At 38.8% G+C, this 14868-nt stretch overlaps 2 protein-coding genes across 2 annotated transcripts in view; both read left to right on the top strand.

Moving 5' to 3' along the window:
• Positions 1-1919: 1919 nt before the first annotated feature.
• On the top strand, positions 1920-10097 carry LOC144649704 (15-hydroxyprostaglandin dehydrogenase [NAD(+)]-like). The gene is made up of 8 exons (XM_078509266.1): positions 1920-2064; positions 3595-3718; positions 4260-4366; positions 5018-5099; positions 5389-5468; positions 7623-7753; positions 8367-8481; positions 9650-10097. Exons 1-7 carry the CDS (start codon positions 1972-1974, stop codon positions 8479-8481), a joined length of 732 nt encoding a protein of 243 aa, XP_078365392.1. The 5' UTR covers positions 1920-1971; the 3' UTR covers positions 9650-10097.
• Positions 10098-14273: 4176 nt separating this feature from the next.
• LOC144649740 (phosphorylase b kinase regulatory subunit beta-like) overlaps positions 14274-14868 on the top strand; it is a 41697-nt gene continuing 41102 nt past the window's right edge. The window contains exon 1 of the mRNA XM_078509309.1: positions 14274-14477. Within this exon, the coding sequence (XP_078365435.1) occupies positions 14378-14477 (100 nt within the window). The 5' untranslated portion in view covers positions 14274-14377. The remainder of the gene's footprint in view (positions 14478-14868) is intronic.

Raw genomic sequence — 14868 nt, 5'->3', positions numbered from 1 at the left:
GCCATGCCCAGATTGGTCTCTTTTATAGGCTCTTTAGAAAATTTCCGACGAGCGTCCCCGCCCCTTTTATATGGGAGTCCCCTCCCCTCCCTCCCCTCCCCCCAGCATGTCACGATGGCTCCAGTTCAGTTATACATCGTCAGCTGATTCGTATTTTGGTTCCCACTCATTTGATGTTGTATTATGTCTTTCCTAAAACTAAAAATAAATACTGCGTAGCTCCTTGAAATACTGTAGACAATGTAAGGTTAGGAACATTTCTTTTTTACGGCGCTACATTGTTAGATGAAACACCGAAGTTTCGATATTCCTGGATATTACTGACTTCTTCAGATTTCAGGGTGCTTTTTATTAACCCTGAAAAGTCAGTAATGCCCGCAATCGTCGATGTTTCATGATCACCTGTCCACGTAGAGCCCTAAAAAGCAATTTCCTTACATCCGTTCTTCTCTTCACTAGAACGTCCGTGACAAGAAGTTCGGTGCTTGATGTAAATTTATAACTGAAAACGGGAGAAAAGTGAGCTAGAGAACGTGCTTAGTTTTTATAATTATAGTCTTAAGGAAATGATTTGATATACAGTCAACTCTTTCTAAGACGGACACCGTCGGGACCGACCCCAACTGTCCGTCTTATAGAGGTGTCCGCTTTATAGAGAGTCGAGGTAACGTGACACCAGAAATTTTGAGACGATAAAGCTAAACGGCTATGCACAACGAATACACGTCTGTTTTAGTCGCTTACGTTAGCAAAACCTATAAAGTGGAACAAAAATAATATCAGAGATTCGACTTGTTTGTTAATAACAAACGGTGATACTGTAAGTAGAAAACTAAATCTACAAGTTTAAGCAGAGAAATAATGCGTTTACGCGGATTGTTTTTTGGTATTCTAAAGGAGCTGACCTGCTATGCTATATGTCGATAACAAGTTTTGAAGTATTATTCACGAAAACATAACTTTTAGTGCCTGTCCGTTGGCGGTTTCAAAGTGTCCGTTGTCCGTCTTAGAGAGGTGTCCGTCTTACAGAGAGTTTTTTACAGTAAAATGACTGAAAAACGGCAGGGACCATAACCAGGTGTCCGTCTTATGGAGGTGTCCGTCTTATAGAGGTGTCCGTTAAGAGAGAGTTGACTGTATGTCTTGTTTTGTCTTAAACAAGGTCAGAAACTGAGTGAGTATTGAGTCTTCTCTTAAGAAAAGTGGCAAAATAAACTGGGATTTTGTCTTTTAAAAAACAGGGTCAGGGTTGATGGCCAAGCAGCATCATCACACCCAAGTCTTGTGCTCCGTACTGCTCCTGGCATTTTTGTTTTACGCCAACGTCAAGATGACTGCCACTTATATTACCGTCATCTGACTGGTAATTAAACTCGTAAACGAGGTTGAAGACCACACATTCTTGGTCACCTTTTTTAATCTTGATAAGCGGCAAACTGATCCTCACGGAGAAGCAGTCGAAAACTGTTCGAAAAAAGGAGAGACATACAAAAATTGATCTCAAAAAACAAACAGCTGAATATATTTATCCGATTTTATGTTCAGCCGATTGAATTGTTTCCTTCTTTCTTTCTTTTTTTCAATCAAATTTGTGTCTCAAACTCTTCTCCTTGCCGAGAGGATCGGTTTGCCGTTTAAATGTAGTACCTACGGGTCAGATGGGCCGGTAAAATGAGGCCATTTTAAAATAATTTATCAACTTTGAATGAGTTCTTGTTCGCCTTTAAGAATTTACTGATCCCAGGGGCAATATTCCGAAAACTTCTTGACTTGGAAACTTCGTAGGTCGTTACAAATATTCTCGTACCTCGAGTCTTCATCTCTTTTGCGCAGGCTTGAAGGCGTCACGCAGCCCGTCACGCAATCTCACTATCAAAACACAGTACAGAGATGGTCGGACCCAGTCTTCAAGGCGCGGCCTTCATATCCTTACATTGTGCAGTGAAAATTATAAATGTGAAGAACGCTGATATGAAAATTTCGGGTTGTATAGCGTTGGTAACTGGCGGAGCTTCTGGAATAGGACGTGGAATTTGCGAGCTTTTGCTGCAACACGGTGCCAAGGTACATATCTACTCAATTTACTTGTTTTAATATTCGATTACCGGTCGATTAATTTCAACTCTTTGCGTGGCTAGTTGTTGCCTACCTGTACATGATTCCTTGTTCTTTTATATCAATACTGATATGTGCTGTTCCTGCATTGACATTCCTTATTTGAAGCTAATGTTTATGCCAACATATCGTGTCTTGTTTCCATGTTAAATTTGCTCCTAACACTCCCCCTCCCTAGACACACTGGATTTCAATCAATTATCAAGTGTCAAGTTGTCAAATGACAATTAAAAGTGTAAGAGTGTCACATCATTAGAGCGGTTTTCACTTGAGTGTCAAAAGTAATTGCTGTTTGCATTGGTTTTGCATTACTATGCTCAGTGATCGGTTTGAAACACTTAGCACGGCCAACAACACCAATTGTGATTGGCTTAGAGCAGTTTTCAATTTAAGTGTCGTAAAACCAAAACCATAGTAATTACTCTGGCCAATCACAAAGGCCACAGACAATCCAGTGAACCAATCAAAACTTGAAGCAAATACATGTAGCCCACACAAAGTGCGGGAAAACGTGCGTGAGCGAGTCACAATTGGTTTTGGTTTTAGTTCTGATTGGCTGAGAAAGTGGCGCGAGATTTTTAAGCCAATCACTAAGCGTAGCAATGCAAAACCAAAGCGAACGCAATTTACTTTCGACACTCAAGTGAAAACCGCTCTATGCACGTTTTCCCACACTCCTTGCTGGCTACATGTATTTGTTTGCAGTTTTGATTGGATTAATGGAATGTTTGTATCCTATGTGATTGGTCAGAGTGATTACTTCTCAAGTGTTTACAAATTAAATGGAAGCTGTTCCTGGGTAGGGGCAGTTCCAAAATAGACCAAGAGTTTCAAAAGGTCTGACACACACCCCTATACCCACCCAAAATATTTTGAGGTGTGCACCCAGGCATAAATATATCTTATTAACCACGCGCGAGGGCCGTATTGGGCGATTATTGGCCCGAGGTCTTGACAGTACGGATCGAGCGCAGCGAGGTCCGTATAAAAAAGACCGAGGGCCAATAATCGCCCAGTAGGGTCCCGAGCAAGCTTGGTTAATAAGAGATTTATTACACGACTGGAAACTTTGTGTAGTGAGAATTGCTACCGGGTAGATGTCGTGGAAAACAATGTGCTGCAAAACTTTTACGCGTGCTAAAGGAGTTACATTTTTTTCTGAGTTTAAGGTCATTTCATTTTCAAAGCAATAAAAACTCTGGAAAAATCTTGCAAAAAAGTCTTGCAAAGAAATCTTGCAAAAATCTTGTGCTTAATCGCGTGGAAATTAGCGCGGGATCATCCAGGACAAAACCCGGTCCGATACTTGGAAAATATTGGTCCTCGCGGGACCCGAAATAAAGTAATCTGATTGGCTGATTAAGTTATTGGCCCTCGGACCGCCTTAGTCGTGTAATAATAGTCGATTATTCACTTTTTGAACTCCAGGTACTACAATGATTGCCGGTATTTGTAATAAACTCATTTATTCAAATTCAGGTTGCCGTGGTTGATGTAAATGATGAACGAGGGCAAGAGGTAGAAAGAACATTTGGAGAGAAATATGGATCTGGATGCATAAAGTTTATCAGATGTGACGTCTCTGTTGAGAGTGATTTGAAAGGTTAAATTTATACAGGATAATAAATCCCAGTGATTAAATATTTTCAAAACAGTTTTTTTTCCCTTTTGTTTCAGATTATGGTATGAGACAAAATAAAAAATAAAACTCAAACTGGTTTGGAGAAAAAATAAACAAAAGATAAATTAAAACCGCAACATACAGGTTAACTGTTATAAGAGGGGGTGAATTAGAAAACAGAGCGACGGATTTTGACAATGTTTTTGCCCAGATTTCAGATTCAGAGCAAATTTTTAAACAGATTTGTGGATCCTGCAATTGAAGCGGATATTGTGAATATTGTGGGGACAGTAATAATTGCAATCTTACTTTAAATTTAGTTAAACGTAAAGGAGAGCTAGCATTATTTAAATGCTTCAACAGCTTATGATAAAATGCTCAAGCCAAGGGATCTTCTTTGAAATGGGAAATTTTAATAATGAACACCTTGGACTGGACCTTCTTTTTACACATAAAAACCATCATTGTACATGCACCAGTAGTTTTCAAAATTAATGGACAGATGTTATTTTTTTGTCATTAGAGGCATTCTCGGCAGTTATTTCTTTGTGGGGTCAAATTGACATCGTTTGCAATAATGCTGCTGTTGTTGATGAAGACAACTGGAATAAAACTCTCAACACCAACTTGGTTAGTTGTTTTATGGCTAACTCAGTAACACTAGATTTGTTTAGCTCATCATGACTACATTAGATTGTTTACAAACCACATGCTGAGAGTGTCAAAAGGACTGAGTTTGCTTCATGTGCCCTGAGGGCCGTTCCCAGTATGACCCACTACTATTGCCCCGGCCCCTCCCTCCCCAAATTTTTTGATGGACTCTTGCTTAAATTGTCAGTGTTAACTTGCCTCATCTAATGTCAGACATAATGTGTACATGTTTGATTAATTCTAATAATACACCATCAAGCTAAAGTTGTACAGGCCTCATTATAATGGAGACCTTCAGGTCCACAATTTGGTGTCAGTAATAGAGTAATATAAGCCCATAGTATCAAGAGTCATTTTCAGTAATTATATTTGCCAGGTGAGGACTTCAACTCCTTTCCATAATAACAGAGTGTACGTAAAAGCTGGGTGTCCACAAGAAGTTGACTGTAAATTAGTTTTTTTGTACTCTCATATTTATGTACAGTGAACATGACAAATTTGTGCAATCAAATAGTAATCATAGTTTTGATCACATATTGTATTGTTAAGCTTTATTGCTAGCGTTTCACTGCTATTGTTGATTTCCACAATTTGAAACAAACTGCAACTATTTCAATTCAATTTCTACAGGGTGGAGTCATCCATGGGACACTTCTTGGCCTTGAGCAAATGAAGAATGGGTCAGTCATAGTAAACACATCATCAACTGCAGGTACTGTGTGGCTAAGGTCAAGGCCATTTATTTATTGGAGGCCTCCTCTTAAAATATTATGTATTATTATTATATTTATTATTATTAAACTAAGTACCCTACGTAGCCACATTCAAACCCTATAAACATGAAAATTCCATTTAATACATCCATGACAAAAAAATCTTTCCTTGAAAGCCTCATTATCAGTAATGTCAGTATTTTAATGGATAGAAAACAAGTGATTGTTATGGGGAAGGTACACCTTGAAAAAATCATGTCAATCTTCCTGCCTGTTGTACATTTTCAGGCCTGTCGCCATGGAAACTTGCTCCTGTATACTGTGCCACTAAACATGGCATTGTTGCTTTCACTAGAAGTATTGCAAATGTGAGTGAATAAGTATGGTAAAGGGATGAAAAATTAATCTGTACTTTGCAAAATGAAAAATCTGTTCCTTGCGAAATTGACAAATCTGTACTTTGGGAAATAAAACATCTGAACTTCGGGAATGTGAAAAATCTGTACTTTGCGGCATGAAGAATTATGTACCTTATTCTTACTAATTTTTGTGAGTACTTATTTTTCGTAATTTTCGCGACTTCAAAATAATCGCAAAATTTAATACTTAATTCTGTTTAAGGTGATTCCACGGTATTGCATTGCGCATCCTTTCTGCGCATAAGTTTTTGCGTCATTTAGCGCGCGTACGAGCGCGCGCACACAGAACACTACAAGATTCCCTTCAGGCTAAGCTCGGTAAGGAAATAAATGGTCATTTTCTCTTAAACGAGCACAGTGACCCCCATTTTTTAATGCATTAATTTAAATGTCATACTGTTGTCTACAATATATCGCGATTTAAAAAAAAGTTTAAAATTCTACATTGAGATTTTCTAATTTTAATGCCGTAAAAAACACGTTTTTAGGCAGTGCCGTTAACGTGCGCACGAAGCAAAATCTTAAATTTCTTTCCTTATCTTAATTCCTGTACAATAGGAATAGTTTTAATACAAGATCAAAGTCTATTTTGTTAATGAACTACACTAATTCTTTAATGCAAAAATGTTTTTTTTCTGGAAACAATACGATCTCCATTTGGATTACTAGGGTTCCTAATATCGTATATTTGCTATAATGCCCATCCATTTTACACAAAAACTAGCGCGGTGACCCCCATTTTTTCGACGTTTTTGCTTGTTTACAAGCAAAAATGGTAGAATAGGGGTTAGTAGACAAAATTTGGAACCACATATTTGTAAACTCTCAAGGGACTTTTTTAATTTCTCAAGGGACTGTTTTAATTTCTCAAGGGATTACTTTCCGCTGTGGGTGATCACTTGCGATTTCGTGGAAAAAACGTGACTTGTCACATTTACAAACGTTATATAACAATTTTAAAAGTGACATGTCAGCTTTCTTATCTCAACGCACGTGTGTCTGAAAGGTGATCTATAAAAAGCGTCGCACAAACAATGAATTGCGTAACTAAAACACGAATAATTAATCACTAGCACTTACATCGCGTTGAGAGCAATGTTGCATGAATCGGCTTTACAACATGCGATCGTATCTACGCAGTTCGAGTGGAATTTCAGTCAAAGACAGCAAAATTCTTTCGTATTTCATCTTGATTTCAAATATAATTCGAAAGCATTCACTGTATATGTGGCTTTTGTTTAATCCTGGGTCTTGATATCCGAACCCTCGCCGAGCCTAGACAAAACGCAGCTTGAGTGTAACGATTTGTTTACGCAATGTTTTCTCCGACAGTAGTCGGAAATATCCATATTTTTTTTCGTGCTTTTTCATGGAGCAATCGTAACGATACGGCCTTGAACACATTGAACGGCGGTCTACCTATAACAATTCAAATATAGCGTCGCAAAAACAAAGCGTGGAACGCATATTTTGCTGTTTCATTTCCGTAATCGACTACCTCGAAAGGTCCTTGCAGTTTTAAAGTATAGAATTGTCAGATCTCGCTGAAATTTGCACTGTTTATTTGTGTAATGTTAAGGAATATGTGTATAAATACCCGGCGCGAACGAGCCATTTTTGACAAAATTATATGGCTGCATTTCCTCCGCGAAGATAGGAAATTGTTAAACTAAACTACAAAGAAACTGTAATGATAAGTTCGAAGAACAATGCACAGGATAAACCTTCGACTCATACTTCATGCAAAAACGTTGATATCTCGAAGATACTTTGATTTATTTCATTTTTTTAATGCTCATAACATAATTGTTACCTGGACTAAGTTTCAGAAAATTTTTAATACTCCTTCTATTTCAGTGGAATCACCTTAAATGGAATTAAAATTATATTTAACCGCTATTTTACCGGTAATTCTTATTAAAACTCTTTAAATTCTATAAGTCAGCAAAACTGTTAATGGTTCTATTGCAAAGCATGTGCTTTGGAAAGAGCATATTAATTTTATTAATTTGTATTTTATTAAAATTCTTGTTCAAAACTGGGTGGTAAACGTTTTTGTCATTAAAAATGTGTTTTTCTATATTTAAATTTCAAAATTTTTAGGCAGCAATAAGAGATAAAGGAATCCGTGTGAACTGCATCTGCCCTGGAAGAACTGACACAGAAATGGACTTCCCTAGGCATCGATTAAGAAAGGAAGAAATAGAAGCTCAGGATAGCCTGCCCAAACAGCCGTGAGTAACGAGAGCAATAAAATTGTTGGACTGACTATTGATCAATCAGTCTGATTGCTCTGCCCAGACAGGATTAGCTGGCCAGTACAGGTGTAACCAGTCTAGGGTGGCTGACAGGACCCCGGGTGGACTTCCTACATGGAAGGGGCATGGATGCTTGTCGGAAATTTTGAAAAGAACCCCTAAAAGAGACTAATCTGGGTGTGGCTCAAGCTTTTCTTGACCCCAGAAAGATACCAAAAAACCTAAGAATAGAATTTATATTTGTATATTTCTTTATGTGCAGCCCTAGACCATTATAGCTAAAAATATTGGCGGTTTGCCCAGAACACCCTAAGTGAGTCCAAAAATCTCCTAAGCAAGATGACGATCATCCCCACCCCTTTCATATGCATCCCTCTCTCCTCCGGGGACTGGACTGAGGCAATACATTGAGGAACTGACCGACAGAGGAATGGACCGATGGACAGATGGACAGATGGACCGATGGACCGACCGACCAACCAATCCACTGGCTGAATGCAAGCATTACTGTCTGATGGATAGGCAGAACATGACAGACCTACTGGCCGGTTGTATGACTGACATTAATATTTTTTCTTTTCCCCAACAGAGTTGCTGATGTTGTTAAGGGAGTTATTGAGCTGATTGAGGATGACACCAAAAATGGAGAGGTGTTGGTGGTTTGTGTGACGGATGGAACAAAATACAAACAATTTACAAATTAGGTTGGTCTTTTGCATAAATCCATTATTTATTCAATAAAAATGTCAAAAATTAATCCATTGTCTTTAAGGGACTATGTCAGTAACAGAGATTTCGCAGATTTTTGGTCTAAACTGTTCTTAAATTAGTGGTAGGCAACTTAACCCATAAAACAATTATATCTTTGAACATATTAAGGAAGATATAATCTTAATTTGTGGATAGAAATCAAGCTATGGCTATAAATATCAATTTCTTGAAGACGCACGGAAACTTTTTTAAAACGTTTGCCGAACATTTTCAAATTGCAATCCGTTTCCATCTGCGCAAAAAGTTAACAGTTTCAGTGCTCTAATATAGCTATTTTTTAAATAAAAATGGACTATTATTTCAAGGTTTCATGCGACACAAATATAAATTTTGGCTGTTCAAAAATCTGGTAATATCCGTGACAAAGCCCCTTTAATTAAAAGGTATTGCAAATCAGAATTCTTACGGACACACAGCCTCTATAGTGAGAAATACTGCTATTTTACATTTTGTTCTTTAGTGGCCTATAAGGCTGCAGTTATTGCTGGTTTCCATTTTCATTGAAACCTACTGTGGTCAAAACAATGCAACATCTTGGGCTGTTCCACATGGTTTTTCATTTTTGCTGGGTGACAGGTTGTCTTGTATTAAACTTTCATGGAATATATCAAACACAAGAGAATGTGTTTCGTCACCTTTCCAAACACTGAAAAGAAAGTTGAAAATACAACGCCCAGCAAAGCATTTTTAGCAAAGTTGGAGGTATTTGAAAATGTGATGAAATAGTCTCTCTTATGTGTACATAATCTGAATCAAAATAAGTCTTAGAGTATATTAAATTAAAGTTCTAAGAGACAGGGTAGTCAAACAGTTTCAACATTTTCACAAGCTATTTTGGGTTGTGATGGATCATTAGGTACGTTTGCAAGGGTGTCAAACTTATTTGTGAATTATAAGCAGGAAGCAGCTAGAGGTTTTTCTATTCTCATGGACGGGTTGCTACTTTATCGCAGGTAACTCCCAAGCATTCCATTGGGTTGCCCCAACAACTTGCTAGTTCCCATTTAATATTCCCGTGAGTCAATGAGTCCAGCCAACTAACCGTTAGGATACCCCGGGCACTTCTCAAAATATTGTTCATTTTATTTCAATCGTTTACAGGTGTGATTCTATACCATCCCCAGCCTGGATCACTCACCATTCAGATGGTGGGCATGTACCATTGTTGCTGGGCATAATTATTCATGTCATTCTGTGTAAGCTTGAACCTAGAAGAGGATTACAATTCATTGGGTAACCCACCAAGCATCAAATAGTCTGGATTTTGACACCAACTAACATCACGAGAAACATTTTTGGCGTCAACCCACAATCGAGGGCCCAGTGTCACATACACATCAGTAAATCCATCAACTGACAAATGGTAGTGTGACCAGAGCCATCCTACTTTGGTTCCCAGAATCATTTACTGGGCTCATTGGGCAGGGACACTGCCAGGTCACTGAACAACTCTTGCTGCTCGGCTTAGTCTGCGCTCTTTTTGATCTGGCAACAGAACAAGCTAGTGAGTGTTGCCTAGAAACTCGGCTACTGTCAGCTGTCGAATGGACCTTTATAGTGCGGTCCGGTATGTCCGAAAAATCGCTCCCGTGGGACTTTAATGCCGAAATTGATTTTTCCGCTGTTTTGCACTAATTTTGGGCCGAATAAGAAGAATCCGATGGGGTTCAAATTTTTCGACCGCGTCTTCCCATGTTTCTGGCTACTTGAGGATTTAATTTATGCTAATGAGATGCTAATTATATGCAGGAATAAGTTTTGCGAATATCTTTGCTCTGATTTAAGATAAACGTACCAAATGTTATACGAAGCTTGCTTTTGATTAGTTGAGTCATTTGCCTTTAATTGGTTTCCATGGCAACCGGTGATGACGTCAGAATTTGGTTCTGTCCTGGGTTTCTCTTTTCTTACATAAAAGAAGGAGAGTGACCGATCAAGGTAAGCGTATTTTAAGTTTTATCAGAAGGGAACGCTGAAAGTAAAGCTTTAACAATAAAGTAAGATAAATTTGAGAAGCGTTATTGTACGCCAATCAGGAAATATTTAGGGGTATTCTTTGGAGATCAAAAATCTGTCATTTATTAGCACACTTTCACACCCAAAAAACAAAGCTGTAAAACTCAAAACTTTAGGCTTATTTTCGCAACTTCGAGTCCTTAATTTAAAAGAAACTCTTCAGCTCGAGCTGCACATCTAAGCGTATAGACACAAAACACAAATTATTTATTTAAATTTGTCGTTGTTGTTTTGTTAAATAAGAGTCAAGTAGTAGCGATGAAGTCATGTCTCATTTGGTGTGTATTATCTGCAATGAGCGTTTTGCATTGAATAAGACTCTAACAAGCAACGCTTTAATGATTGAGCATCTGTACAAGTACCTTGGGACAGACTGACATCAAGTCACTTACAGACCGGTGAGTGCCGCAAACCGGTCGATAACAAGGGTATGATGGAGAGACTAAGAGTTGCAAAGCGGGCCTAGACAGACAACTCCTCATCCTCTATCCGGCGAGGCCCTGGTCGTCCTTCTAAGTCATCAACCTCTTCGCGGCCTTAAAGGGCAAGAACACTCCCTAAGTCGCAGCCCGGTGAAACTGTAAAAGATTTACCGCATTTTTTTTTTTTCATATCAAGTGGGAACAACGCTATTAGAAAAAAGTAAAATACGCAGGGAATATGCAGAAAACGCCTCAGCACTTAATCGATAACCACAGGAGCTGTTTGCGTTACGCTCAGCGCACCTTCGGCGCTGATTGTGAATATGGTTCTTTAAAATAAGTTGTTCGTTCGGCGTGCGATGTAGAATTAGTTCTGGCAGTTCAAAACACGCTAGCGGACGATTGCTCCAGCTTGAATATGGCTGAAGCAAATGACATCTACGTGGCGATATTAAACAGATAGTCGATGGAAATAAGCGGAACAGGAAATTACTAAAAGTGATTAAAACAACTTTTAAGTGAGCAGCTTCCAAAACTGCAGTTTGTAAGTCGCTGCGTTAAAATGAGCCCAACAAAGTTGTATAGTTGTTGTATAGTCAGCTCAAATGGATAGCATGTAGGGATACCATTGAGGGTTTAGAAACTATGACATTGGTGTTGCGGCGAGAAATTATGTTGCACCGGAATTGGTCATTCACTGGAAGCTTTGAAGATTTTCCGAATCCGTCCTTACTCCAGTTTTTTCTCACACATTTGCCGTTTGGCTCGCACGCACTCGATGTTTCGGGAATGCGTGATAAAGAAGTCAACAAAATTGTTAACTTAGCAGGTCAGTTTGATGTCCAAAACACAAGAAGTCAAGTCAAAGATCAACCTAAGGCAAACAAGGGATTGAAACACACCGTGCAAACACCTCTCTCAGTCGGTCTGCCACTCGCTATTCAACCAGTTAGCCAACGGAGAACTGCCTACTCAAGTTAAATACCTAAAGGAAATTGTCTGCCAAGTGTACTGCAAAGCGGGACCTACCACTTTTGCTGTACTTCGATGGGAACTCTTTCGATCCAGGAACTTGGAAGCTAAGATGCTGCCTCCAATGCGTGCTTCTCTACTCCCTTGCATCATCCGCGCAAACGTCAAGGCCATGCGCGACATATCCTTTACCACCAGCTGCCCGGATATTCCACCCCTTAAAGAGAATTGCTTTAGCAAACACCAAAGAGCATACGTTCCTGTTATGTGCCTGTCTCTCCCTGCACTCTAAACTGTTGTGGAGCTTAATAAATGCAGCTGCAGTTGTTTCAAGAACAGGCTTCCATGCACTCCTCTTCAAGTTGTTAATGTTTTGAAAAAAACGTTTCAAATTCATTCAAAGGTGACACGCAGGTTGATGATGAGGAAGAGGATGATGCTGTTCTTAGTGCATAAACTTAAGTCAACTTAACGGGACTCTAGTTACATTAATATTAGACATAACAGGAGAAAGACGAGTAGAATACTATGGTACTAACAAAGTACATGCGACTAAAAAGTACATGTGCTCAATAAAAGGAAGAAAAATAAAGGAAGTTCTGCCCTTATTTGGACATCACTCGTAATGGAAATCGTTAGTTAGTTAAAGTTAATCAAAAAAGGCTATGTTTTGCTTTTGAAAATGAAAGTTCGAAAATCCAAGATGGCGGATCCAAGATGGCCGCCGCCAAAATAGCAGGTAGTTAATCCTGACGTCATCGCTGGTTGCCATGGTAACCAATTTCAGTCAACAGACTTAAGTTGTCAAAAGCAAGCTTCTTATAACGTTTGGTACGTTAATCTTAAATCAGAGCAAAGATATTCGCAAAACTTATTCCTGAATATAATTAGCATCTAATTAGCATAAATTAAACCCTCAAGTAGCCAGAAACATGGGAAGACGCGGTCGAAAAATTTGAACCCCATCGGATTCTTATTATTCGGCCCAAAATTAGTGCAAAACAGCGAAAAAATCAATTTCGGCACGAAAGTCCCACGGGATTACATACCGTACCGCACTATTAGTGCCCAGGTGCCAGTGAATATATACTTAGTCATCAACTACAACTTCATCTCCATTATTAGACTGTAATGTAGCTGTAAAGGGTGTGACAAATGAAAAAATAAACCATCTTTCGTTTTTACTGTGATCATCTATTATTATCCTCCTCCTCTCATATGACCCACTCCCCCCCAAACCCCCCACTCCACTAGGCATAAATAGATTGTGCTCGGCAACTTTTGAGCAACTTTTGGCTTTTTGAGCAACTTTTTGTAGTGCCAGCAACCTAGGGCAACTTTTACTTTCCTCGGCAACTTTTGAGCAACAAATTGATTTAAAACCGATCCAAACCATAAAAGGTCCTTTTTATTTCGAAGGATTTTATTAAAACTGGTTTTATTCGCTGCAACATAGAATTTGCCGCCGGCCATCTTGGCATTTGCTGAAGTGCGAGTCACTTATGGCATCGCAATCAGATGAAATTCCAGACGAAGAAAATGGAAATAATTCAGACATTGACCTCATTAAGGTTGCCATAGACGCTGGGGTAAGTCTTAGTAAACCTGCAAGCGCTTCAATTTCTAGAAAACGCAAAATTCACGTCAAAACAACTCTAAGAGCAAGCAACTTTTCTGAATTTTGGTGGCAACTTTTTAATATTTGAGCAACTTTAGAGCAACTTTTTGGTATATTGTGAAGCAACTTTTCCTAAATTTACTAGCACAATCTATTCATGCCTACACTCCACCCTTCCCTTTAGGGCAAGAAACTTATTAAAACCCCCTTCACTTTTAAGCTTCGCTATATCCTATCCTACCCCAGCCCCTTTTCCACGCCAGAACCAAAACAAACTGCATACTGTATTACCAGTGCATTTTGACCATAACAAACAACAATCTGCGCACTTATTGGCATACACTACTCGCGGACTTTGGGGTAAATACTACTGCTCGTATAGTAGTACAAACAACATCCTAGAAATAACGAAGCTCCCTCGTGAGGTGAGGGGGGGGGGGGCGGGGGGTGGAGGCTTAGTAAACATGGTCTCTTGAAAGTTATTTGATGGCCTACTGTTTGGAGTGGGGCATGAGTTCAAACTTGATGCATTCCTAATTTACGCGATGATACCATTCAAAATTCGGTTTATGAGACAGTATTGTCGGATTATTCTAGCAGTGCTAAACTGAAATAAAAGCATAAAATAACGCTTGTTTTGCTAAATTATGCTTAAAATTATGCTAGCACAATCTACCAAAGCCTACAGCCGGCAACAGAAACTGAACAGAGAGGAGCCTGTGCACGAATAAATGGTAAACGTCCCAACTAGTGTCCCCAAAGTAGTACCCATAATACCATGCGAGCAAAAAAGAAACAAACATGGCGGACGTTCCACGGTCAAAAGAGCTCAAGAAAGAACCCATCCAAAAGATGGACGAGGACGAAAGGAGGGATTATCTTGACGTCTACTACCATCGAGGTAAGTTAAAATTATTTATTTAAATTATTTATAAATGTGAAGTTTACTTTTAAGAACGTAAGGATTTGGAAAAAATAGAATAAAAATCTGCGATTTTATACGGAACGACGTTTCGATGACTGCATGTCATTTTTTACAAGTACTCGATGTGCATGTTAGATAAAGCAGCGCGAAAATATTAAGGAGGTGTTTAAGTACTGAAAGGTTTGGCACGAACAGATTGCGCCTGCTTGTTTAGTTTTGGTTTAAGAGTCCCTGATGGACAACATCTCGTAGATCCCGGGGTAGTCAATCGATAATATCGATAATCGATAACATTCGATAACAATCGATAAAAATCGATTAATTTTTTCAAAAATCGATAAAAATCGATAAAAGATTTCGTTGTGAG

The sequence above is a fragment of the Oculina patagonica genome, chromosome 4 (genome assembly GCF_052425735.1).
Source record: "Oculina patagonica isolate OP01 chromosome 4, crgOcupat, whole genome shotgun sequence".
Taxonomy (NCBI): domain Eukaryota; kingdom Metazoa; phylum Cnidaria; class Anthozoa; order Scleractinia; family Oculinidae; genus Oculina; species Oculina patagonica.
Note: the sequence above shows the minus strand (reverse complement) of the source record. Positions and strands in the feature narration are given on the sequence as shown.

What these genes read in the sequence shown, in the direction of transcription:
- LOC144649704 (XM_078509266.1), top strand. Translation starts at nt 1,972, where the DNA reads ATGAAAATTTCGGGTTGTATAGCGTTGGTAACTGGCGGAGCTTCTGGA. An exon ending in AAACTCTCAACACCAACTTG is followed by an intron (nt 4,367 to 5,017) that starts GTTAGTTGTTTT and finishes CAATTTCTACAG; the next exon opens with GGTGGAGTCATCCATGGGAC. An exon ending in TCACTAGAAGTATTGCAAAT is followed by an intron (nt 5,469 to 7,622) that starts GTGAGTGAATAA and finishes CAAAATTTTTAG; the next exon opens with GCAGCAATAAGAGATAAAGG.